This window comes from Molothrus ater, chromosome 6, assembly GCF_012460135.2.
Source record: "Molothrus ater isolate BHLD 08-10-18 breed brown headed cowbird chromosome 6, BPBGC_Mater_1.1, whole genome shotgun sequence".
NCBI lineage: Eukaryota > Metazoa > Chordata > Aves > Passeriformes > Icteridae > Molothrus > Molothrus ater.
The window spans coordinates 39,744,296-39,771,388 of NC_050483.2; the positions used below are offsets into that span (position 1 = coordinate 39,744,296).

At 45.0% G+C, this 27,093-nt stretch overlaps 1 protein-coding gene across 2 annotated transcripts; it reads right to left on the reverse strand.

Annotated features, from left to right (window-relative positions):
• NEK9 (NIMA related kinase 9) lies at positions 1-27,093 on the reverse strand. Of its 2 annotated transcripts, XM_036384168.1 has the most exons (23): positions 26,847-27,093; positions 26,403-26,432; positions 25,430-25,607; positions 22,530-22,585; positions 21,589-21,659; positions 17,730-17,835; positions 14,630-14,761; positions 13,543-13,653; positions 12,916-12,980; positions 11,883-11,933; positions 11,036-11,228; positions 9,663-9,807; positions 8,480-8,680; positions 8,012-8,058; positions 6,989-7,144; positions 6,453-6,561; positions 5,762-5,923; positions 5,217-5,387; positions 4,945-5,004; positions 4,192-4,382; positions 3,802-3,966; positions 2,916-3,128; positions 1-2,516 (listed from the first exon to the last, which is right to left on the reverse strand). In XM_036384168.1, the coding sequence occupies exons 1-23, from the start codon at positions 27,033-27,035 to the stop codon at positions 2,394-2,396; spliced, it is 2,925 nt and encodes a 974-aa protein (XP_036240061.1). In that variant the 5' UTR covers positions 27,036-27,093; the 3' UTR covers positions 1-2,393. The 2 variants fall into 2 exon arrangements, with proteins under 2 accessions (XP_036240061.1, XP_036240063.1); XM_036384170.1 differs by lacking the exon at positions 26,403-26,432.

Consider the following 27,093-nt stretch of genomic DNA (forward strand, 5'->3'; position numbering starts at 1 on the left):
TATGAGTTTAAACATTTATTTAAACAGAAATTCCAAACCACTCCACCCTTTAACCTTTCAAAGAAAGACAATGACAAACTAGTTTTCAGCCAGAGTGTCAGAGCAGGCATAAGTTGTGTTCCACTACAACAACTCAGTAGCAATACTAGCAGGAGACCAACACATATGGAGCTAGCACTGCAAGAAGGGGAGAAGTAAAAAGGGTTTGAAACTGCTCAAAGGCACTTCTGCCTGCCTGCCTTTCCATTTTCAGCCCAAGACAAAGGTGCTACCTTTAAACTGCTTTTTTTTTGTTGCATAGCTGGCTGGTGTGAAATCTGTGTTCTGTAACAGGCACAACCTGGATAGCGTGAATCCTCTAAGGCACATATGAGATTGTGGAGCACAGGGCATCCTCTGTCAGGAGCCCTAATCCTCCACTAGATCCAAGGGGAATCCAGTCTGTGCACCTAGCTTCCCAACTGCAGAGCATTGAGAAATGAGGATAGCAGTGCACTGCAGGAGAGCGACTCTCATCAGCTTGGTGCTTGCTTATTGGACATGGCTCAGGCTCAACGTTTCAGTCCTCAAAGGCACTGTTGCACTTGAACAACGACCCTCAAGCCGGGACCCTAACCTGAGAACTGGCTCCAATGCACGGGGGGGGGAAAGGAGAGCAGAGCCACAAGGGCAAACAAGCCTGGCTGTACCAGGGCACCTGATTCTCACTGCCTCCCAGGAGGGCTCTCCTCCTGCCCTGCTTCTGGTAGCAGTGGACAGGCACTCTGGAACGATTCTTGCCCTGGACACTGCATTGGGAAGACAGCACTTGATTCAGCTCCCAGATACTAGCAATAGGCACCAAAGAAGTATTTAAGGAGCATTATGTTACGAGCAAATGGTTTGGCATCCACCTCTAGAGACAAATGGGGAATGCTGGATTCCCCAGAATAGACTCTCAAAAGAAGCCTGTCAGAGGTGATATGATATTCACCTCCAGTAGACCTAAGGCAATTCTAGTAACATGCCATCAATGGGGATCATTTAAACCGGATGAAATCATAATCCCACTCTCACAGCAAAGGTGAGAGGAACTTAGGACTCCTTGGAGGCACCAAGGCAGGGGAGGCTAGCTGCTCCCGGGGATCCTACCAATCCCACAAGCTTTACTTCAAAGTCAGTTTGCTAATAAATTTAAGGGGAATAAAATTAACCTTGTTCTCTAACAGAAAATGAATAAATCTTGAGCATCAGACCATGCCTCTTCCCATCTCCAATTTTCTTGGGAAAACGTCTCACTTCTTGAAAGAAGGTGAATTCCGGACTAAGATTTGATCATTCATGGTCTTTGGAGAAGGCTGCATCCTGAGACCACAGCAGTAGTGACCTATTCTGGGTAGGAAATGGCATTCCAGCTTCATCAGAACACTGAGTGGAAAAACACGGATTTTTCCCACACCCACACAGAGTGTAGGCACAGGGACTGAGCAGAAGAGAAGCCAAGCAGGGAGCAGCTACAGGCTTATGCCAAGAAACCAGAAACTCTGGCACCCAAACCAAGTTAAGCAGCTGGAGCAAGAAACAGGTAACTTAGTCTGAGGCCCAGATGCTTGGCATCTGGTTGGGAGACATGTGGTCTGAAACCAAGAAATACAGATCCAATCTCAGACAGTCCCCACTACTGCTATGGGAAACACCCGATTCACTCATCTTGGTGCATCGCCTGGAAGTTGGAAAGCCCTCAGCACCCAGAATAAAGCCTTCAAACTCTGTCTATACAGACCAGTGGACTCAGCCATATGGCCATAAGCTATGCTTCGAGGCCAGGGACATGCTGTCTACCATCATGATCTCCCTAAGAGGAACAACTCCACTGCCTCCAGAATGACACATTCGCTGGTCCCTCTGCGCCTGAGCAGAGGGAAGCAGCCTCACTGCTGGGGCCTTACCACGTGGTAAGGAGAGGATCCTAGTCCTTCACCCCTCTGAAGTGAAGGTGGCAAGTCTTAGGGCTCAGCCAGCTTCAGTACAGAACATGTTTCCTCCTCTCATCTAGAGATGCAGTGATGAATACTGGGGTCCCAAAGGCAGCTCCCAGGAAACAGTGAAACAATGAAAGGGCCACAAGCTGCTACTGGAGCCATCGCCATAATGGGGCCGTTCTGCCTCACATGCAGAACTGACAGGTAAGGTACAAAGAGGAGCTGCTGCTGCTTCAATCACTGAGCTGGCCTAGAGCTCAAGGGCCCTCCCCCTCTCAAACTCACTCCTAGTTCATATCAAACGTACATGGGTGCTGCTCTGGAGCCTCCGGCCTCGCTCCTTGTCCGCGAGTGACCTGACGCCAGAAAAGCCGCTCTCTGCATTCGGTTAGTGTGCTGTGAAGTTAGATGGATCCCAGTGGGCTCAGGAGACTAGAGGTTGGAGCGGCACGAGTCCGTTCCCAGGAGACACCAGGAATCTGAATCCACATCAGGTTTTGGATCCACTTCCATCTCCTCTTTGGTTGTCTGTGTTCCTTTGGAATGAACCTTCACCTGCCAAAACACACAGCAGTTACCCAAACAGTGCCAGGACAAGCTGCACAAAAGCTAGAAGCTGCACAAGGCCCAGTTTGTGTTCTCCACAGCCATTAGTTACTCTTTGCAACGTATGACTGACCATCACTTCTCATCAAGAGAAATAAAGGGAAATCCCAGGTCCTCAAAAGAGTGGGCTGTCCTCAGAGGAAACTCTTTTGGCTTCATTCCTGTTTTGCTACTATCAGAGCCTGCATCAGCAGCTTATAAAAGAAACAGGCATCTTTCTTAGTCCCACCAAATTCTGTTCTGATAGAGATGGCTGTTAAGAGTTGCTCTCTTCTGCACAGCCTCCACAATCTGCAGGAGCATGGTGAGCCCTGAGCACGGATGTGCACCCAAATGACGGATTCTCACCTGCTGCATTTCCTCCATTCTCCTGCAGAACCGCTGGAGTTGGGCACTCAGATGAATGGTTTCCTGCTGCAGCTTCTTCTGATCATCCAGACACTGTAAAACCAGGCCTCGCAGGTGTGTCACCTCCACTTGCAGAGCACTGCACATGCAGCCTGCACCAGGAGATGCATCCTTCCCTTCACCACATGGTAAGGCTGGACTCAGGCAAGTAGGCTGCAGAGACATAGAAGGAAGTCAGGCCAGGTTTGAGTGCAAGGCCAGGAGCTGTATATGCCACAAGAAAAAAAACACGCCCAGAGTGTTATCCAGCTTGTTCCCTGACTTGCCAACTTTCTAGCAGGCAGGGTCAACAAGATGCTTCTCCTTCTGTCCTCTGTACAAAGTCACTAGCTTCCTTCTTTTCCTGGGAAGGCCATTCCTATCCTCCTAGCACCAAAATCCATACAGTTTACCCCCCTTTCCCTAAGTGTAGGATCCATGCCTCCCTTGGGACAGAAAACTCCTGAAGTTAGGTAGTCTCACAGGTTGTAATTTCTCATTGATTTTCTGTATCAATTCTTCTTCTATCTCTGCTTTCTAAATTTCTGTTTTCTGCTAGGCTTCTGAGCCCTCAGCTTCTCTTTTTTTCCAATTGCATTATACACATTTTCCCACAGAACTGATCTCATTACTTTAAATCTGACCAAGAATCAGCTTTGTACTCCCAAAAAATCCTTGAGAATTTTTCTCTTTGCAGCATCATCTCTGATTATTACCAGCCCTCTCTTCCTCATCCAGATGAATTAGGCCTATCCAACAGTCTCTTCTCAGCTCTCCCCATAATTCAAACATTGCCATTTATGGTCCCCAAGAGCTTTTAGCCAAGCATTCACTTTGATAACATTACCCAGGGCTCTGTTTTGGGCTTGTTTAATCCAACGGGTTCCTCAGAGGCCACTTTGAGTCCTTGAAGTTTCTGGTAAGGAAGAGTCTCCTTCTCAGGCTCTGAAGATGCCATGCTCAGAGGAAAGGGGCTGTCAGGCATGGGGATGAATTCAGCATTCTCCAGCTCCTGGATACACAAAAGAAGCTCTCTCAGGCCTGCCAACTTCCTACAGGTCATTTCATCTCAATCGATGCACCAACACCCTCTTGTGGTTAAAATGGCAGCGAGGCCTTAAGGGCTCTGTGCAACACGGCTCTAAGAACCTATCAGAGTATCCCTCAAAGGTGGAAGGGGCCACCCAGCTTTCCCAGCCTAGATCCCCTTTAAGGCATTTCTGAGAAGCCACGTTACCTTCCGCAGCCAGCCAGGGCAGGAGCTGCTGTCAGCACTGTTGCCTCCTGTAGCTTCCGTGGTGCTGATCCAGCCCCCCAGCTCACGATCTGCTTCCATGGTTCCCCGAAAGCCTCCACTGGGATTGGGAGTTTCTGCTTCCTGTTCATGATCCTCTTCCTCTCCTCCCCCAGTTGTGCAGCTCTGAGGCACTAGCAAACAAAAAGGAAAACTTTATACTTTTCCCACCTCTGCTATTCCTGTTGCAAACCCCAGATGGAGCAGAGAAGATGCATAAATGTGTACTGTATGCCCATGGTGAGAGCACATGCTAGCATTATCCCCCTCAGCAGTTTAGCTCCTAACACTGCCTGCAGGCCTCTCCACAAGGGCTTGTGTGCAGCAGTCTTTTGCAGTTTCTTGGCCCCAGCCCTCCCACAGGTCCAAGAAACTGGACTCCACCTCTCCAGCAACTATAGCCCCTTCTCATATCAGTTCCCTTCAGTGAATTCCTCTCAGCTTTTCCTTGTCAAATTGAAGTTCCTCCACAACAAAGGCCTCTCTGCACCCATGTTGTTTATCCTGTTTCACTTGTTGCTTCCTCGGGTTTAGGCCATCCCTTCCTGTGCATGGCACCAACCAGATTTCTTCCCTTTGAGCTCTTCTGTGAGGCCTTTCAAACACAGAGAAACCATGCTGCAGGACCAAACTTCCTTCACTCAAACTAACCACTGAGTGGACTTAAACCAGAGCTCCTCAGGGCATGTTACTTACCAGTACCAATGGACAGACCACTGCTGTTGGATCGTATTGTTTTGGAGTTCAACACCTTTTCTGCAAGGAGAGAAGCGTGCTTTCAGTCAGAGTGCCACACAGAAAGCAGGATAACTCCTACAAAGCCAGTGTTGCAGGCCTATGGCTCAGAGCAGCTTGCCACATTTCCCCCAGAAATTTGGCCTGTTCTCAGGCAAGATTTATGCTCTCCTGGCAAAAGAATATATCATCATAAACAAGATCCCAAAACTACATCCTAAATTTACACTTACCAACAATGATGATGGTGTGCCAGCCACGGCATGACAGGTCTGGAACATGATGCAATGATCCAAATATTGGCCGAGGCCACGAGGTACAAATATCTGAGCCGTGAGTTCTCTCAGTTGAGGTCATTGCCAGACGCCCGTTCCCGCCATTACCCCAAGCAAAGATGTGGTTGTCTGAGGAGAGAGAAATTCAGGGGCTCAATTCCCTCCCTCCTTCTCAGCCTGAGTTGCTGTAAGGATCAGTCTTTCTGCTGTAGCTGCTATCCCAAAGTATCTAATCCACCAGCTCCATTTTGACAGTGGGAGAACAAACCAATAACAAACCTAACAGGCAGCCACCAAGTCAGTACTCTGCAGCCTTAGGGACAGCAATATCTTGGGCTGCACAGGGGCGATTAACAGGGCAAGACAGCCCCAGGCCAGGAGGATTTCTTTATTTCAGGGCTGTGCTGCGGGGCTGGTAAAAGAAACAATCAGTAGGAGCCAGTTAACCCCTCTGCAGATTAAGTTTAAAGTAACCCACTGCAACTTGGCAAAGAGCCACTCACCGTCAGTAGCAGCTATGGTGAATTCATCTCCACATGAAACCCTGATCACCTGCTTACCCCCCAAGGGGCCTCCCAGCAGGTTTATTCCCAGGTGCTTCTTATAGTCCCCAACACCAAGCTGTCCACACTTGTTGGAGCCGAAGGTCAGCAGGCGGCCTCGCTCTGCGAGGAGGAAGGAGGAGGAGACAGTCACAGTGAGGGCCCAGCTCTGCAAGCAGCCATGAGACAGAGCACAGGCAACAACAGGAACAGCTCTGCTGAGCGGCCAGCCAGGCTGGAAGGGGACAGTGCCAACCAAAAGGAATGGGTTTAGCCTGGAAACACCTGCCCAGTTCCTTTTCCCATTGCTTCCCTTTTCTGATGCTGGGGGCTGGGACTCCTCACAGTTCTCTGACTGATGTGGCTTGGGCAAAGCCTAAGTTGATCACAAATGATCCCTCTGCTAGCCCAGAGTATTATACTTCCCAAAACTTTTTTTCTCCCCTTTAAAAAAACAGGAAGGCTGACATTGCTGCTTCAGCTGGCCAGGAAACAAGACTGCTGAGAAACAGGAATCCTGAGTTCCTGGAGCAGGCATGAACCTTGCTACCAAGAGCAAAATCCCCAGTGTCAAGGGCCAGGCTGAAAGGGCAAAGTTGATGTAATGTAATTCAGCAACCAGAATTCAGTTCTTACTGCACTAGGCTCTCACCATCGATAGAAGCTGTGTGTGTCTTCCCTGGAGAAATGGTACGGATCTTGTAGAAGGATAGCTGCTTGGCCAAAGTAAGGGAAGTGGCGTATGGCACCTCACAGTATGTCTGACAAAAGATGTGGGTAAGCACAGAGTGAAAAAATCACACATTCATCAGCTAAGACCTACTCAAGCGAGCTCATAGCTGACCACAATATTAAACTTAAAGTTTAGGTTTAATGGACATAAAGTCTACGTTTTAGGACCTAAAGACAGTCCTAAAACAAGTATGATAAAAAACTGCCAGAATCTGTATCACTGGATAAGCCACCAGAGCAGCTCACTCTGTTTCACCACCTCAGATCTGACATAAGCCCACAGGGCAGACAGAAAACTGAGGAACAAATTGCCCCTTCCCACAATCCCAGTATCCATTGTCTTGACTGGAATTAAAACATTGGCAGGAAGCTAATGAGCACTTTGTCAGAGAACTTCCATTTCCCCATATACTACTGATTGCTGGGAGCTGGAGCCAGGCATCGAAACACACTCACATCATGATTGATTATCCCTGCTGTGCACTGATTCAGGCCCAGTTTGTTGAACTCGTTGAGTCCACATGCCAAGACTTTGCCTGTCTGGGTAAGCAGGAAAGTTCCATCACAGCCACAGTGAACGGACACAATGTTTAAGGTCTTCGGAACATCCACCTAGGTGGAAGAAATACATCCTAAGAAAATAAAAATCCCAACACCTATTACATGGAAGCTGGCACATGGAAAACATATGAGGGTAGAGCATTGGCACAGCTAGTCTGGACATTATCAATAGCCAACACAGTTACTTTGAATGAAGCTGTAAGAATACCATGAAGTCTGTAGCATATGGAAACTCTAGTCACAATGCAGATACTCAAGGCAGACACCAGTGACCAGCACAGGAACCTGAAATATGATGCATAGGCAACCTGGCCAGATGGGCTCTACAAACAGCAAACACAGTTAGGTGAGCAGGACTGGGTTTGTGTCTGTGCCATGTGGGTGTGATACTGTGTGATCACAGATACTTGGCTTCCTGGCACATCCTTATTTGTTTCTAACCCACAGTGGGTTGGAATACTGCAGTTACCTCAGCACTGTATTTCAAGAGGTTTCTACTTTCAACTAATCTTTAACTCATTATATTAGATTCAAAGACTCGCAGTAGTTGCACTGCTGTGAGTTTCCTCTACAGACCCAAGGTAAGCCATTTGGTATTTCTCACTATGATTTCTACAACATATGGCATTTCCAGTTCCATCATGGAAATCAGTGCAATGAAGCTCTAAGCTATGATGCTGTCTGGTTTGTGAGTGGTATGACTGCTAGGTATGATTGCTAGGAGAGAAATGAAGCAAAATGAAGGGAAGAAGCAAAGTTAAAACCCTTGAAAATTCTATAATGTCTCAGAAAAAACACCTGAGCCTCAGAGAGATAGTATTTCCAAAATACTAATTTACTAATTAGTAATTTACTAATACTAAGTTACTAATTTGGATTTATGCCCTAGCAGATTTTAAGAAGTAGTCACAGCCCTACCTTCTGAGGGGTGTAGTGATCTTCTTCTGAATCCAAGCCCAAGCGTCCTGCATCAATGAAAAGACTGCAGTTAAAATGGCCTTCCCAAGTGCCCATATCTAAGAACTGGTGTTGCCTCTCCACAGTCTCAAAATAATCTCCCTACAGAACTAGAATCTCCCTGCTCCCCTACATCCATCATCGACCACCAACCCCACTCACAGAACCATTGGGAAGCCAAGTGGCACCTTAGAGCTTTCCAAAGTTCTAAGGCTTCAGTCTCCAGTTCCCCATTTTTAAAGGAAAGAAAGTCCCAAATAAACAATGTTTTTTGCCCCCAGGGTATATATATATATATATATATATATATATATATATATATATATATATAGGCAGCCCTCACCCAGGCCCTGCATTGCACACCTGCAGCAGGCCACTTTCCAGCAGGCACGTCCCAGTGCCTTTAGGGATCAGGGAGACCCCACCTACCGTACTCTCCACAGCCCCACGTGTAGACTTCTCTGTTCCTGGTCAGCACTGCCACATGGTTATCTCCACATGAGACCTGCTCCACAGCATTGGTAAGAAAGAAATCCAGCTGCAGGGGCTCAAGCACTTCAGAGCCATAAGCCTTGTCAACGCCAATGCATCCATAATAGTCTGAGCCAAAGGCATACACCTGGCCCTCATCTGAAGGACAGAAGGGAAGCTTGGTCAGCACACGGGGCTCCTGTTAGGCTGCATATTAACTTCTTAGGACATGGTCAGAGAAACTTCTTTTCTGCAATATTCTTCCTTAGTGCAGAAGAATGTCATCAGGAGACTATGGAGTCCTTTCTTGTTCATGTTAAGATGGATCTTACATGACAACCTGTAGCTACCTCTATGCCAAAAAACCTTTGTCTGAACCTGCCAATTTCTTTAACAGTAACGCACAAATTGATTCTGTGGCCATCTAAGTCACTCCTTCCTCAAAATGAATGAGCTTATCTCTGTCAAATTTCTGCCTTTTCAGCACTGGAAAAATAAGCTTTTTGAGAATAATTTCCATGAGTAAAGCAGAGTCAGATTCTTCTATAATAGACAACACCACACCTAACACATCCTTTAAAGAAGGAGCAGGGTTAGAACTAGAGACAGCTACCAGATGTCAAGCATTCCAAATTAAACAGTAAATCCTAAATACACATTCTTTTTCATCACTGGGTGATTCTTTCCCCACACAGTCCAAAGAGAGTTTCAAATATATCTGCATTCTTGATTTCAGGCTTCACTGTCTTTAATGTGAGCATGAATGGAGGCAACACATGCACAGGTAAAAGCAGAAACTCTGTACAGACACGTAGATTTGTGGTCAACACCCAGCTTTATCACCAAAAAGTAGCACATCCTTAGCAAAACCCCATCCTTCTTGGGAGTCTATATCTTCCTCTGTGTAATAATGTTGACCTATCTCAAATGTTGAGATACAATCTATCCCAAATGTAATAATGTTGGTACTATCCTCCAAATTGAGGGATGAGTAACATACAGGGCTTTCTCCTTTGTGCATGAAGCTGCTTTGCTAATCTCATGGCGAAGGCAAACACCTCCAACAGCTCAGCAAAGTGACAGGATTTGTCAATGCCTACATATCCTTAATAGTCTGAGCCAAAGGAGTTGCAGCTCTCACCTGTGATGCACACTGTGAAATCATCTCCACAGGACACCTGGCGAATGGCTTTGCCCTGAAGCTTCTCAACGTGCTTTGGCTGCCGGTAGGAAGCTCTGTCTCCATGTCCCAGCTGCCCGTGCAGCTTGGTGCCCCCCTGCATATTCTGCAAGACAGAAACCCCTGGTGAGGTTACATTCCCAGAATCCCACAGATGGTGTCAATAGTTAACAGTAAACAACAGAAGCAAACAACAGAAGACAGCAAGGAGCAAGAGAAAATGTTCTGTCTGCTCTTGGGAAGAGACTGCCATCTCTGAACATACAGCAGGCAACAATCTCAGTCGCAGCACAGACTTTAGTGCAGTGATGCACTAACGAGGAGGGATCCAGTCTCAGGTCAGCACCTGGTGAGGAATCCCTGCTCCTTCCTCATCTGCCAGGCTACAGAATCTGCTCCCTGCTGCAGGACTGAAATTCATCCTTCAGCTTTTTGAACTACTTTTCTAAATCCTAATGGCTGCAAAGAAATGCACAACCTGAAACAAATGTCATTGACATGGCCTGACATAGCAATTATACAGGAAAATTATATAAAACAAGTACTGTTGAAACAAAAACTACTAAAAGCCAGCTGAAAGTTTTTAGTGGTTGTTCTTGCAGGAACATGCAGCAAATTACTCCAAGTTGGTCTCCTCCTATTTGGATCTCTTTCCTTTCTTACTGACTTCTAACCTGTTTTAACAGACTCTGTATAATCAATATAAAAACCCATGGAAGCCAGGAAATGACCTCCATGTGAGAGACCATCTCAACCTGAGAAGACTGAATTCAATTGCTTAAAATGCATTATATGCCAACATTTTTTATTCACTTTAAACTATTCCAGAATTTCCACTCATCATAAAAGTCAGAGCTGTTTAGCATGAGATCCCTCTGCTTTCAGATGGAAGTTGCCTTGCAGATGACAACTGTACTACAAAAAGGTCACTCATCCCACCCATTCTGATCTTGAAAAACCTCCTAGAAAATACAAAAACTGAGACTCACTAAGTCTCCACTGCACGTCTAAGTAGTCAGGAATGGAATGAACATCTCAGGAAGAGATGTTTGACTCAGTGTTTGAGCCTGCAAGACCACCATCTACAAACCTCAAGTGCACAGCAAGTCTCCAAGACACTTCCTGCCACAACAGAAAACGTCTCCCAGAAAAACGCTTGCCTTGGGAGACTTGTGTCGGCCCCAGCTCAGATGGCCTCAGTGTCCACTGTAGTTGGAATTCTCCCTTTCCAAGCTCCCTGCCCATCAGATTCAAACAAGCTCATGAACAGTTAGCAGTAGATGTGAACCCCCCTTTCCCACCCTGACCCGCTTCCTGCAGCTTGTCTCACTTACCACCCAGGTGTAGAGCTCCTTCTCCACCGTCACCACAGCGAAGTGAGTGTTACCAGCACACACCTGGCGGGCACTGCAGCCACTTTTGATGGCATCCAGCTTCTGGGGGGTGGACTTGCCACCACCCCAAACATACACCTCACTAGTGCGGGAAGTCACCACGGCAATGGGAGCCTCGTTCATGGTACTTGACCTGCACAAGACCCCCCCCCCACAAAACATACATGCTTTCATGAGTTTGCATTCCCTGTCATCATCCATTTTCCTGCTGTTGTCCAGCAGTTTCCTCTTCACAACCATTCATGGTTTTTATTTTCAAAAATAAAATTCAAAATAAAAACCAAATTCTATTTGATAAATAACAGACAACCAGCTATACATGTCACAGAAGCTAACTGCTTCACAGAGCAGCCCTGCTTACAGGATTGCTGGGAACTGTGCTGAAGCTATGCTATATCAGGTTTTATAGAAGATATTTATTTATATTAATGTAATATTCATCATTCAGACAGTCATGTTCCTCCTGCTGAAGGGAATCTGTGTGAAAGGAGAGATCTACATTACAACTCAGATATGTAGGCTGCAAAGATGACATCCTCAGTAGGACAGATTAGAGCGGGATGGGACCTGCTGAGGTACAGCTCCAGCCATACAAGTAAGTAGGATATAAAAAGGCAGAGTAAAGCACAGGACAATAAGCATGCTACTGCTGTGTCAAACTTCTAGCATTCAGGGATCCTCTAAACTACACTGTTCCATTAAGGTTGTCACAGGCTAACACTCTCAGTTCCTCTCTGGGGAGCTGTTCTCTCCATACTTCCTTTCAAACACATGTCTAAATAATTACCTTGGTCGCTTATTTGGCCCATTAAGCAGCGTGACTTTCTCTTCCATCTCCCTGCCAAGGGAGAAAAAAGATTTTAGGAAACAGCAACATTGTCTATGCAATTTACTGACAAGCAGCACACACAGACTGTTTTCCTTTCCAATAAAATGCTGCTGCCTCTTGGAGGAAGCATGGCAGCTGTTTACCAGCTCGCAGCAATACACAGTAAGTAGGGCAGAAGTAATGTAGCACACAGCTAACAAACTTCTAGAGAGCTGAGGACAACAAACTATGTCTGCATGAAAATGCAGCCAACCAATACCCATATTGCACAAGAATAACCTTAAAAGGCTAAATATTATCAGGATTTGGGCTTTTACCAATGCCTATAGTGAGACAAAACTCAAACTCTGCTGATTACCAAGCAAAAGAGTATTGCTATAAAGGACTAAGTCTGCTGTCCCCAAATAAATAAATGTGGAATAAAAACAGCCCAGAATTACTGTCTTGGTCATGACAAGATAGTGTGTGCAGGCTGATGGTCTAAACTAAGCTAACATGGGCCACTTTCAATGCAAGTCTCTCTCAAAGAGGGAGACAACAAAAGGAAAAAGTGGAGGTCTCTGTATATTGAAAGAATATATATCATTCTCTATACTGAATGATCCATATATTTTGAATATATATATTCAAAATGGCTTTTTCCAATGACTGCAAGAGGATCTCTGTGACTCTTTGTTCACAGAAATTTGAAGAGTAAGAAGAAGCATTCCTCAAACAGTCTCAGAATGGAATACCTCAAGGTTCTCAATACAAAAGCTTCTAAGGATGCAGAGACCTTTCCCATGCACCAACAGAACATCAGACCAGAAGACAAGACTGCAAAACTGCGCTTTTCCCCTAAAGAAAATGAAGTACTTAAATATCTGCCTCACATCAGTCTAAATTCACTGAAGAAGGTTACTATGAAAGCATAAACACCACCAGTCTGCACAACTCCTCCTGTGTTCCCTGTCAGCCATCCAGGTTTTCAGGCAAGACCATCTGAGATTACCTCCTGCGTTTGCTGAGGAGGGGATGTTCGAGCAATTCATCTGCAGTGGGTCTCTTTTCTGGGTCCTGAAAGAAGAAAGCAACAAGTAATTCTCTGGGAAATACTCATCATCTACAAAAAAATCTTGGGCCAGAAGACTCATTCAAGCCTGCATGGACTTCCTTCCTTGACTCCCTTCAGAAGGGAAAGAAATCAATTCAAACATTTAGAGTGAATAGGGATAAATACTACAGATGTGCAGGAGGGACTTGCATGCTCCAAAGCTATTAATACTATGTTTGCTCTCAATAAATTAATTCCCTACAGAAAGCCAGAGCCCTAAGAGACTGTACTGAGATGATGCTCCTACCTTCACAGCACTGCATTAAAAAATAATTGCTTCTGCCAGCCCATTAAATACTTGTGATCACAGTAAACCCAGCACACCTCCAGAGCCTGCAGGACTGAGACAAAGTTTTCAGAGGACTGGAGAAAGCCCAACCTTAGTGATGCCTCAGGCCCCACAAAAATTACCCTGCATCAACAGCTCACATACTGAAACAGGCATGTCATTCCCCTTCACCCATGAATTCCATGGCTGAGACAGCTGGGAATGGGCATCTGAAAGTTATAAAGTATTTCACCAACCTGATCAAGGCAGGAGTTCACCATCTGGATCAGCTCCCAAGAGTAGACAGTGGAATCCACCTCCATGGCACGATTTCCCTGTACAATCTTCACACAAAGGTTCAAGGGATTCTAGGCAGAAACCAGAAACCAGTCATAATGGAACCAAACTGGACAATGTGTCCAATGGGGAGAGATGCCACCACTACTTTCTTCCTCCATCTCTGATCAGGACACATCCCTCTTCTTCTCTTCCTAGCAGGTTCTCCAGAAATCTAATAACAATTCCTGCAGAAATGGTACCTCTGATAGATAGGACTTGGCAACATCCAGCTTTTCACCAAATTCTCTAACAGTGCAGGGAGATCAGGCTTCTCTTTGCATGAAATCTCCTCTGTGGTACATTGCCCTTAAACACAGCACAGCAGCAAAGCCTGGACTTGAGAGCCATCACTGGAGAAAGTCAGGAAAGGGTGGTATTTTCACATATTCTCTTTCAGGGTTACAAAATCTTGCCTACAACAACTAGCAGCTTCTCCCATCATATGGCACAAACTAGCAAATCACATGTGTCAGCCAGCAATGCTCCTTTCACCCTCCCCTAAGCCAACTTGACCAGACTTCTCTTGCAGCCAAATTTTGAGAAAGAGTAACAGGATCTAATCCTATGAAATGTGAAGGCCAGAACCTTTTCCTATAGAATGCTACACAGAAAATTGACAGCTAGTAATGCTAAAAGGGCAAGAAGACTACACAGTCACAAACCTCCTCCTTGTAGTGAAAAGGACACTTCCTTCACAACCATGATACAAATTAGCACAGTTATTATTCTGCATCTAACAAACATGAGCTGCAGACAAGGGTGGGTTTGGCAGAAGCCAGGGAGGCTGCTGCATGAAGGCAGGAGGGAAATCTGCATGAAGGGTAAGGGGAATCATGCAGACATTTTCTCTGGTTATAGCTGTTACTCTCAGGCCACTGTTTTTTTAATTAGCAGGTTTAAACAACAACAAAAGAAAAAAATGACTGAAGAAAACTATGAGCTGAGTGTGAATCTTAGAACAATAAAAAATAAGGTTATTCAGTCCATATTGGTTTGAAGACTTACAGTAGCATCAAAGGTCCTCTTCAGGGTAAGCAGCTCAAAGATGACACAGCCCACAGCCCAAATATCTGATTTGAAGTTGTATTTCACACCCTGGCAGAGTTCTGGGGACATGTAATATGGAGTTCCCACCAGCTAGGAAAAAAAACATTTAAAAATCAGAAATGATCCAGCAGCTTTCAATTCAGGAACTCTGTACCCATTCTGTTCACACAGGACAGAGCTAGACACAGCACTGGTGATACACCTCCCTAATGTCCTGGAGGGATGGGAACAATAAGCACACTTTTTCTCCTGTCACCCACAAACCTGTCTGGCCCCGAGCTTCCTAAAAGATCCTAGACACCTCTCTTCTCATGTACCTGATATGGTACAGACTTCTCACTAAAGTAATAGTCACAAAAACACAGCAAGGAGTTTCCCCTCTTATAAATATACATCATTTAGGGGTACTCAGGGCCTTATGTACTGACCAGGCATATGGAAACCATCACATGAGGCTGAAGAAAAAAGGATCTAGCAAAGCTTCTACATACAGATGCCAGACCTTGGCTATGGAGCCACGCTGATCACAAGATAGTGCCAGGACAAAGGCTGCTCTGTCTCAAAGAAAAAGAAGGGTTCCTTTTGGGTCAGTACGTAGAAAACTGGTTTGAGTCCCACCCAAAAGGCCTTCACTTCAGAAGTGGACTATCCTGAACAATTCCTTTGTGTAGGACAAACACCCCTACCACACAAAAATCCAAACTCCTGCACATAAAAACAAAAGCCTCCCAGGTACTGCAGAAGCAGTGGCTTAGCTCAAAGTCACAACAAGGAGACACAGAACAAACGCGATAAAAGATGTAAGAATGAAGCTTCCAGATGAATGGAGCTCACTCCTTAGAAAGAAACTAGACAGCAAAACAAAGTAAGAGAGAGTTTAGAAAAAGGAGAAATATTTATAGATGACCTCTTTTCAACTCTCTCAGCAAAGCTCCAAGGAGCTTTACAAAGCCTGCCCTTCATGAGGCTCTGCAAGTACACTGGATACCTAATGGGCACATTGAGAGTGTGCCATCTCCCTCCCATTTCCTGTCACAGAGCCTGACCACTGCAGAGCTACACAAATCCCTGCCATGGGAAGGTTCAGGAGCCCTGAGATTCTGAGTATCACATAAAGAACTGGGACATTGCACCTAAACCTTTTTTAAGCAAAGGATAATGTAAGCTTTCTCTAAGACAGATGTATTTTCTGTATCTTCTTTAGTAAATGGTCAAAAATGATAAATTAGTGTTTAGTAAGAAAATCAGTGTTTAGTAAGAAAGATGTGAACATTCTACAAAATCACAATTTGACTGCTACAATTACAAATACTGATAATAACATATTTTGCACTCATTTCCCAAAAAATTGCTTCCAGTCTGCCACTGGTCATTAGGTTACAGATTGAGCAACTAGACCAAAGGATAGCCAGCATGTAAAAATCAAAATATGGTTGAAGGTGTGTAGTTCAAAATTTTTCATATGTGAAAAAGGAAAAAACAATGTTTGCAGGTCTAGTAGGTATAGATGAATACAGACAACACAGGCGAAAACAAACCTGGAAATTCACAGCACAGACTGAACTGCCTCTGAAAGTCAGGCAATGAAAGTGTGAAAAACAGAAGTGACTCTACTGCAGTCCAGCCTAGTGAAGGCTTTATGCAGCAGCCTTGAGTTCCCACTTACAGTGGAACTGCACAATAGTGCTCATGTTCTGGAAGGAGACTGGCAAGTATTTAACTACACACCCTAACAGAACACCAATGCCTGGCCTTAAATTGAATGATACAGGCTGGTAAGAGGAAGTGTGAGCTGGCTTGTGTCCCAAACTATAATAAAGGCTTTAGCAGACAGGAACCTCAGACAATGTCTCCCTTTCCAAACCTAACACTCACCACAGAAATTAATGGAGCTGAGAAATCCAAGCTGAACCTTGTAAGTGCCTGCAATACAGCTTACCCTGTGTCATAAGTGGCTGCAAAAATGCTTTCTGGAAGGGTCTGGAACAAGGCCAAGTTTGACAGCCTTCTGGCAGAATTAATCTCTCCTACAAAGCTTTGTCCCCCTTCAGGAACATTACCAATAAGCCATACATCTGGTTACCATAAGAAACACAAGTGCCTTTCTTGCTTCTTCAACAATCCAGTTCAGAGCCTGAATACTAAAGAGATTTGAGACATGCCTGTGGCACAGTGCAATGTCAGGCACACACATCCAAACTATCTCAGATCCACCTGAGGCAAAATTTACCTGTTAGCACAGCAGCATGACAAAATTACTGTAATTTGTTAAGCTGGCCTTAACTAGCCCAGAGGGAGAGCATTGCTCTGATGTGACTATAGTGCTGTCTCTGTCCTTCAGCTAACACTGCCTTCCTGTTACACAGACTCACCTTTAGAAGTACCGTGCCTAGGGGAAAGAAGAGCAGTGCTCTCTAGCATGGCTACACCAGCTCTGGTACAATTCTATTCCCATAGTGGCACCTATCTTTAGTCTGCTGCTGCTTTCCAGAGAGACAGACCTCCAAAAGGTAACCTGGAAGCAAGGATAACTGGAGGCTGCAACACATCAGCAAATATGGCAAAGTTAGTGAGACAAAGTTAGGAAGTAAAGTTGTAGCAAGGTGGGTGCCAGTCTCCAAGTAATAAGTGACAGGACAAGAAGAAATGGCCCCAAGTTGCACCAGAGGAGGTTTACATAAAATACTAAGAAAAATTTCTTCACTGAAAGGGTCAAGCATTGGAACAAGATGCCCCAAAAAGTAGTTGAGTCACCATTTCTGGAAGTGTTCAAAAAAACCTGTGGATGCAGCATTTGGGGACATGGTTTAGTGATGAACACAGCAGTGCTGCGTTAACAGTTGGACTAAATGATCTTAGAGGTCTTTTCCAGCCTTAATTCTATGATACCATAACACTGAGGGAAATTCTATGATACCATAACACTGAGGGGTGAGGGAAAGGAAAGTAACAGAAAACAAGCAGCAAGAACGTACAGCATTCCCTGGTCTTCTGCAAGGCATGCAGAGATGAAAGAAAAACACAACTCAGTTTGCACACAAAGATGGCAGATACTCACTGTCTCAGCCATAGAGTACTCAGAGTTCAGCTTCTTTGCCAACCCATAGTCTCCCAATTTAATCAGGTTTGCCTTGGTTAGAAAGATATTTAATGTCTTTATGTCTCTGAAACGAGAAAAAGAAATTCAAACACTTGAATACGCTTACAGATTTCACAGTTTTTCACAGATTAATATATTTTCCCCCTAAAATGAGCTACTTGCTACTCTGCCAGCACTCTGTCACACATATGTACACAGAGTTCTCCAAAGGCAATTTTGCCCCAAGTACCAGGGCAGTAACTGCAGTTGTCCATGTTTTATCACATTCCCACACAAACACAACACAGTTGCAGAAGCTCAGGCTCAGACACCTATGTAAAGGCCACAGATCAAAGATAGTTCTTTCTCCCCTCTCAGTTTCTTCTCATATGAAGGTCATTGAGCAGGTCTTATTTTTGCTAGTTTTATAAATAGACCCAAGCCAGGAGACGCTGAGCTCACTAAAAAAATAAGTGTAAGTATGAATATGTATGTATGCAAATATAAACACATACACGGAGGGTGTGAAACAGATGCCACTCTAGAACTTAAGCATAATGTCTTTACTCCTCAAGAAGAACTCTTTATAACAGGACACAGGATTCTAGCCCATGAGTTGGCTGGGCTGACTGAGAAGGCTTAGTCTAGATTTGAAGGGGGAAGGAGGTAAGAGCAGGCTGGTTAAATAGGAGCCTGTGGGCAGCATGCCAGTGTTGGGGGTGAAATCCATAGCCCAGGTGAAGTGCATCTGCACCAACACACACAGCATGGGTAACAAACAGGAGGTCCTGGAAGTCACTGTGCAGCAGGGAAGCTGTGACACAGCTGCCACCATGGAAATGGGGTGGGGGGACCACTGGAGTGCTGCAGTGCAGCTCTTCATAAGGGACAGGCTGCAAGTACAGGCAGTGGGGTGGCTCTGAATGCTGGGGAGTGTTTCGACTGCACAGAGCCCAGGGTCAGAGACAATATGGCTTGGTGCCTGGGGGTGAGAATCACGGGGAGGATCACCCAGGCAGGATGAAGACCCAGATGAGATTCCACAAGCAGCTGGCTGATGTTTCATGATCACCAGTTTTTGTGGGAGATTTTACCCTGCTGCATGTCTGCTGGAAACTCAGCACAGCAGAGAGGAGGCAGTCAGGGAGCTTCCTGGAAGATGGATGTGGAGATAACTTCCTGACACATCTGGTCAGAAAGCCTACTGGGGCAGTGGCTGCTGTTTCTGAACAGAGAAGGGCTGGTGGGAAACGTGGTGGCCAGAGGCCGTCTTTGGTAGTGACCACAAAATTAGTTTTCAATTCTTGGTGAAGTAAGGAAGGGGGTCAACCAAACCTCTACATCTTGGGAGTTCTGGAGGGCAGACTTTGGTCTTATCAGGACACTGGTTCAGACAGACCCTTGGGAAACTGCTCTTAAAAACAAAGGGTTCTAGGAAGGCTGGACATATTTTAGGAAGGAAATTTTAGAGATGCAGGAGCAGGCTGTTGGAGAAGCTGGCAGCCCATGGCTTGTGTAAGTGCACTCTTTGCTGGGTTAAAAACTGCCTGGGTGGCCAGGCACAGAGCATGGTGGTGATGGTTGCCACATCCAGGTGTCAGTCAGTAACCAGTGGGGTTCCCCAGGGCACAGTGTTGGGCCAGTCCTGTTTAATATCTTTATCAATATTTTGGACAAGAGGATTAAGTGCACCCTCAGTCAGTTTGCAGAGAACACCAAGCTGAGCAGGAGTGCAGATGGGGTGGATGGTAGGGTAGGCTCTAGAGTTGGATCTAGACAGGCTAGATCCATGGGCTGAGGCCAGTTGTAGAGGTTCAGTAAGGTGAAATGTTAGGTCCTGCACTTGGGCCACAACAACCTCTGCAGTGCTACAGGCTGGGGGCAGAATGGCTGGAAAGCTGCCCAGCAGAAAAGGACCTGGGGATGCTGGTTGACAGCAGCTAAACATGAGCCAGTGTGTGCCCAGGTCACCAAGAAGGCCAGTGGCATCCTGACCAGTATCAGAAGAAGCGTGTCTTCTTGTTTAAAACAAATAGGATTGCTCCCCTATTCTCGGCACTGGCAAGTCCACACTTCAAGTCCAGTTCTGGGCCCCTCACTGCATGAAAGACATTGAGGGGCTGGAGCGTGTCCTGAGAAGGGCAACACAGCTGATGAAGGGTCTGGAGCACAAGTCTGATGAGAAGCAACTGAGGGAGCTGGGGGTCTTTAGCCTGGAGAAAAGGAGGCTTAGGGGAGAACTTTCCACTCTCTACCACTGCCTGAAAGGAAGTTGCAGCAAGATGGGGGTCAGTCTCTTTTCCAAGGTAACTGATGACAGTTTTCACAAGAGGAAATTGCCTCAGGACACACTGGGAGAGGTTCAGGTTGGCTATCAGAAGAATTTCTTCACTGAAAGGGTCATTAAGCATTGAATGGGCTGTCCAGGGAAGTGGTAAAACCACCATCTCTGGAAGCATTCAAGAAACAACTAGATATGGCACTTAGTGCTATGGTTTAGTTGACATGGTGATGTTCAGTTTGACTCCTGAAATCTTGGAGGTCTTTTTCAGCCCTAATGATACCATGATTCTACGTACTATGCCCAAGAGGTCGAAAGGCTGATGGCCAAAACTGATAGAAAACTCTCTCAGACAGAGTAATCTGTGTGTAGTTTCACAGATCAACACAAGAGGCTGGAAATAGAGAGGAAGCCCTGGCAGCATGATATGCTTTTTATGGCAAACACTTCTGAACACCCACTTTTCCTAATGTACCATCAACAACTTCCCAGTGTAAGTCAGGAAAACATCAAGTAAAGCAGCACTTTGCATTCATCCACTTGGGGCATCACAAAGCCCTAGGTCACTCTGACAATGTCTGCAGCAGAAAGAAATCACTGCAAACGTTTAAATAATTGTTCAATTTGTTATTATGGAAGGATTTGGGGCCACACATGTTCAGAGGTGGTAAGCAGGAAATCACTGCAAAGCAGGAGAGACATGGCATTTGCTTCAGGCCAAAAACTTAGGCACTATTTGCTGAGTGTAGGCTACCAGCCCCTCATTAGCAAGGCTTGCCAATTACTAAAGACTCAGAATGGCAGCAGCCAGGATGCTATCCTACAGAAAACATCCTCACACAGCTAATCCCATAAGTTAGTGCAGCACATGATCCAACTGTGCTGGAGGTGGCTGTCTACATGTGCAATATCTCCCAGAACATCATGGCCTCCTTGAAACACACATAAGATGTGAAATTTACTGCTCCCAAACAGAAAAGGGCAACAAAAAAAAAAGTAATTAGCTACACATTAAAATCTCAGAATAACTGTCAAAATCACCACTACAAGCTAACAGACCGTCCTAGCTTCTTAAGTAACAGGCCACAGAAATAAGATTCAGACAAATGCAGGACAAATCTTCAGGTTATATTAGAGCAATGGACAAATGCAGAGTCTTCATCACCATTAGCCTCCAGGAATTACAGAATGATGTACACATTGGCTTGCAGCTATTAACTCTGGAACAGCTCAGAAGTACCTTTGGCCTGTGGTAAATGCTCTTCCTACCCACTTTAACAAACATCATTTATGTGCTATCGCAATAAAGGGCAAATTTACTTCCTTCCTATGTGGATAAACTCTTTGTTCACACAGCTGCAGTTCCAACTTCAAATACGAGATTTCCTGCACATTTATCACAAGATGGTTTCTAGCCCAATAAAAAAAGGGATTCTTGACATCTAGGAGATCCTATTACACTGTGGAGAGAAGCTTGGTGCTTGCTTCAAACAAAAGAGCAAATAAGTTCTTCACTGACCGCCATGAACTGCACTGGTTTCAGCATGCCACACTTACCTGTGAAGAATTCCAGCTCGATGAATGCAGCTCACAGCTGAGGCAATTTGAAAGAGATACCAAACCACCATCTGCACAGGGAGAAATATAAGTATAATGTGAGGCTTGAAAAAAATTAAAAAACCACAAAACCCTACACGTCCCTGTCCCACTGAGGCACAGCAAGATGGCCTGGCCATACCATTTAGATGCCCTTTCAGAAGTATGAAAATTTTAGAATTTTCTAGTTTGGAAATCTCTAAAACAGATATTTCCATAGGTAGATTGTTCTACTTCCATTCATAGTGTCTGTCCTGACAAGCATTAGAGATCCAATAAGTGAAAAGACTTCAGAATGACAACTAATGACCACTTGGGAAACACCTACAGTTGTGCTCTCCAAAATATGAACTGGGACCATTAAATACTCTCCATGAGCCAGAAAGCCTTAGAAGTCACTATATAAGACAAGTAAGTGTAATCTAAAACTAATCAGCTTGGCATGCAGTGAAAGCAGATGGCAAATAGTAAGTTTTAAATAAAATAAAGACAGAAAATGAGAAGAGTAAGATAGATTCAATGAAATTACTTGAAAAAAAATATGTACAAAATTGTTAAGAAGGGACAGAAACAGAGGGTCTACTAGGAAGAAACACAGAGAGGTTTAAAAGTTAAATGTTTGCCAAAATGATAAGGTGAAGAAAGCCAGCTCTCTTTCATTATTCCTCCCTTGGAAAGATATACTGCTTATAGACAGTTTAAAAGGAAAATAAGTTTCAGATAGTCCATAAATGCTTGCAATATTGAACAAGGAGGATACCAGCCCCCAGATAAACACAGAAATTCCCCACCATCACAATGAAAAAAATTTGAAGAAATACACAAATAATCCTACAGATTATTTGTGTACTTGCCAGAACATTAGGCCAGCCCCACTGCTCCCTCAAACCACTCCAAATTACCTCTTCTTCAAATAACTTGTCTTTCTGTCGCAGAATCTTATCGTAGAGGTTCCCTCCTGTAATTATAAGTGAGTGAGAAAGACAGAGATGTTCATCTTAGTTAATGGCAGCAGTTACTCTGCTCAAGTGCTGCTCGGAATACTCAACCCCCCTAAGAGATCTGATCCATCACTACAGCTCTCTCACAGCATTCTTCACTTAAACTCATCAGGCACTCACAAAATTAAGTTCTTCTTCCATCTAAGAACTTCAGTGTGTGTTTAAGCCTAAGCCGAGACAATTCTCTAACACCACCCTTTAATACTCTCTGAAAAGCAAGCCAGTAAGCTCAGCCAGCAGTCCCTACTTTTTTATTTATCTTTTTAAGTGTTTTCTTGGAGTATGTAAACATGTATTAGGTGTACACCAAAACACATGAGATTGTCCTGTTCAGCATTATATATACAAATAATACATTAAAAAAGAGAAAGAAAACAATTTTTAAGTCAGAGTAGTCCCTGAAAGCACAATTTACTGTCTTTCCCTACCTATTCCCTCTGGACTGGCCTCTCCTTTATCTGCCTTGCCAAATACACTGGTGCAGAATTCACAAAGCACTGACAACAACAGTACCACTAACAGAAGCCTGAAATCAGCAGAAATCTTTGGTGCACCCCATGACTTTAAGAGAGTAGACTGAAAATCAAGGAGAGCTAAAAGAAATTATGCTGAGGGCTGCAGGTATTTAAACTCCCTGTCAGATCAGCACCCAAACAGTAAATCCCAAAACTCTGATCACCTCCTGCTGTTATTCCAAATCCCAATTATCATATATTATATATATTTCTTCTCATTCAGCCTTGCTGTAACTTCTCAGCATTTCTTTTTTCTGCCTTATGTTCACATTTACAAATTAGATACAAACCACTTTCACACTCACAATTTAACCAAAGTATTCACTTCTGCCTCTTCTTATGAATATCTTTTCTAACCATTCAAACTTTGCAGGTTTTTAGTCAATTGTGTTTTTCATCTCTCTTTTTTTTCTCCCATCTTTTTGCAGCTTTTTGGAACAAAAGAGCAGCATGATAGGTACTACATTGCCAAAATCCTACCCAAGGAGACAAGTTAGCTCTTGACTCATACAACCAATACTTCTATGCACACATACAAAAACCAAATTAATTTTGTATTTGTTTCATCTACTCACATCTAACCTTCCAATGCAGGTTATTCTCTTTTCAATTACTGTATTTTATAGGATATTTCTTTCCAAATGTATTTCATTTGTATTCACTGATGTTATCCCATGGTAAATCCAAGTCTTACAGTACCACGATGTACACATGGAACTAAAGGCAAATAAATCAATAACTTGCCTTCCTCCTCTGTAAAACAGGGGCAACATTTACTGAAATTTGAAATTCTTTTCTAGATCTTCAGAAGAGACAAGCCAATGAAACAGTAAAAGCTTTGGATTCTGAGAAGTGTCTGAAAGTGACTAGTCCAGCTTTACTTTAAAAATTACTCACAAATTATCTTGGGCTTGTACACTGAAAAAAAAGCCAAAGAAACAACTATTTATGCATTGGCACAACCACTACGTGGAAGTCGAAAGAAGATTTCCTCTTTCTCATGTCCCTTGTTCTCTGCCATTCAGACACATTCAGGCAACACCAGCTATACACTCATCTCTTGGTTATTATCCCAAAGCCAACAGAGGCATTTACAAATGTGCACAGACATCAAGACTACACAGCTTTTCTCTATGCCCTCCAACAAATTTATCATGGCCTCAAGCATGCAGTCTTTCCACGGCAAGTAAGCAATTGACACAGAGAGAGAACGCCTAAAATAAAAGGCGCCTCAAAGAGCTAACATTCCCCTATGCTTGCACTGGACTCCGTCCTTCATAAGAACAAAAAGCAGAGAAGAAAAACCAGCTTTGGCCAAGCTGCCTACCATGGTATCTGACACCCTTCTAAAGGACCTTGCACAACTCTGTGGTGATCTCCAACCTGTTCCAGTGAAAGCAATCTGCTGTATAAGGTAATCACAACACGACTATACCCTTTTCCAGCAAAAAATGTTTCTAGCAATGAGCCAAGGCTTAATGCAAGCCCTATACAAACACCAGATACTCTGCCTGGGGAGCTGTCCCACTCACCCAAACAGAAGCCACACTGCAGTTCTAGGCATGTATCCTGTTCCAGCAGTGTAAACTGTCTATGGGCTCCTCTTCCTGCCATCTAAGAGCAACAGCTGGTCACAGCCTCATTGCAAATCCTGCTCTCGCTCCATCTGAGCTAGGATTGCCTTCCCTACCAACTCTAAACACCATCATCTGAGCTACTCTTGGACAGAATTTCAAAACTTTCTCCACCACCAGAAGGACCAGGTTCATTGTTTGGGGTTTTTTAATAGCAAATGTAAAAGCTGAAAGCAGAAATCAGGAAAAAGACCTGACTGCAGCGTACCACGACATTTTTAAGCTCTGATTTATAAATGCCAAATTATAAACCTTTTTAAGTAACAGTACTGAAAAAACAGCCCCACTCTACACTGCTAGAGATGCCCAGAGAGTCTCCCAGTCTATTCCCACTGCCCTCCTAAAAGAACACAGCAAGATGCACTGGAAGTGTTTATCACCAATAATCCACTCCTTTCAGCACACCAGCCATTCAGAAAACTCAAGAAATCATCAACTGCATAGACTGCCTCCACTAACTACTGGGCTTCTTTTTTTAGCATCTGAGACACAAATCAGAAGGGTTCTCAGTCTCCTCTTCAGGAGCTATGCAGCAGAATTCACCACCACTCCTTTGCTCTCCAGAGCCCAGAAACACTTGCTGCTGGTTCTGCAGGAGAGTGACCCAGACACATGGCAGCTGCCTGTTCACAGATGGGAGTAGGGATCTCACCATTACAGTATTCCAGCTCAATCAGGAGCGTGGTGTTATCCATGAAGTGATTGTAGTATGCAATGATGTTCTCATGCTGCAACAGGGCCAGGATAACGATTTCGTTCAGAGCATCACGACGCTCCTTTTCTGACAGCCGGGTCAGGTCCACCTCTTTCCACACTACAAGCGAGTCATCCTGAAACACAAAAACATCTTTCAATTAAAAACACACTCTTATGAAGAGAACAGTATGTGCCTTTATACCAGGGAATTAAAATACTAGGAAAATTAAAAGACTTTCCTGTCTCTTACATATTTCAGAAAAATATTCCTCACAACTTAAGTTTTGAGGTTTGCAGTTTGTCATTAGAAATAGTCATGGCCTAAAGCCATCTTGCTAGCTGGCCAACACTCACTCTGGGGAAAAAAAAAACTAAAACCAAACACCAAACCAAGGGAAAGACACACGGTTTGTCTTATTTCAATAAAGACTAAACTTACTCGAGTAAAGGGAGAACACTGTATTTTTAGTGCTGTAACTGTAGGATATTGTACAAGAGCATAAGCTGTTACAAATATTCAAAGGAAAAAGCCTAAAGAAAAACAAAACAAAACAAAACAAAAACAAAAAAACAAAAACAAAAACAACAACCAAAAAAAAAAAAAAAACACCTCTCCAAAACAAGCCAATAAGGAAACCAGAATGAATTTAGATTTAGTTTGCCCTTGTTAGGCCCACACACGTTATCAGGCATGCTATGAGTGATCTCTCAAGTGAACAGTGTTCACTTATACCTGTGCAAGCCATGGCACCTCAAGGTGGCCAGAAAAAAACTGAAGAACTGTCCTTTGAACTAAATCAAGCATTTTTCCTTGACAGCCACTAAAACCACAACTACAATTGAACTGGATGGTATTGAACGAGTTGGGAGCAACTTCTCATCCAGTCTCGCCTGATTACACTGAAATGCTGAGCATGTGAGACAGTTACCTGTATGAGATGACCCCATGTCCTCTGTAACTGGAACAAAACACAGAAAAATGAGTAGTCTACTAGCGTGGGAAGAACCTCCACATCTCTCTGCCAAACTTCAGGGGACCCAGAGACTGGCAGTGCCCAAACGCTACAAAGCCCAGACCCTGCACTCCCAGACACTGAGGGCTGAAGCTGTCACTTCGTATCCGGGCTGTTCCCAGAGCGGTGCCGGGGGATGTCACCCTGGGGGCTGTCAGCGCCATCCTGGGGGCTGTCGGTCACCCCAGGGGCCGAGCCCAGCTGAGGCTCGTCGGGCATCAGCGCCTTCGAGGACCGGCCCCTGCCGACCGCCCCTCCGGCCCTGGCAGCGGCCCCCGCCCCTCTCGGAGCGGCGCCGGGGCCCCTGGACGGGGGCGGCGGCACGGAGCCCTTCCGCCGCCGCCGGGGCCGCCCACCTACCTCGGTGCGGCGGTACAGGGTGGCCTCGCCGAAGGCGCCGCGGCCCAGGGTGCGGATGGGGATGTAGTGCAGCTCCTCCTGCTCGCCGGGCACGCCGCCGCCGCCGCGGGAGCCGCCCCTGCCCGAGGACTCGTTGCCGAAGTCGGAGCTGATGGAGTCGCAGTGCCGCTCGTACTCGCCCAGCGACATGGCGACGGCGGCCCCGCTCGGCCCGGCGCTCCCTCAGCGCGGCCCCGCGGGCTCCATG

Bases quoted from the DNA above. Each gene is read 5' to 3' on its own strand.
- NEK9 (XM_036384168.1), bottom strand. From the start codon at position 27,035: ATGTCGCTGGGCGAGTACGAGCGGCACTGCGACTCCATCAGCTCCGAC. The intron at 6,562-6,988 runs GTGAGTGTGTTT...ATCTTTTGTCAG, and splicing joins CAGGGATAATCAATCATGAT to ACATACTGTGAGGTGCCATA. The intron at 3,129-3,801 runs GTAATGTTATCA...ATGTCTCTGCAG, and splicing joins AGCCCAAAACAGAGCCCTGG to CCTACTTGCCTGAGTCCAGC.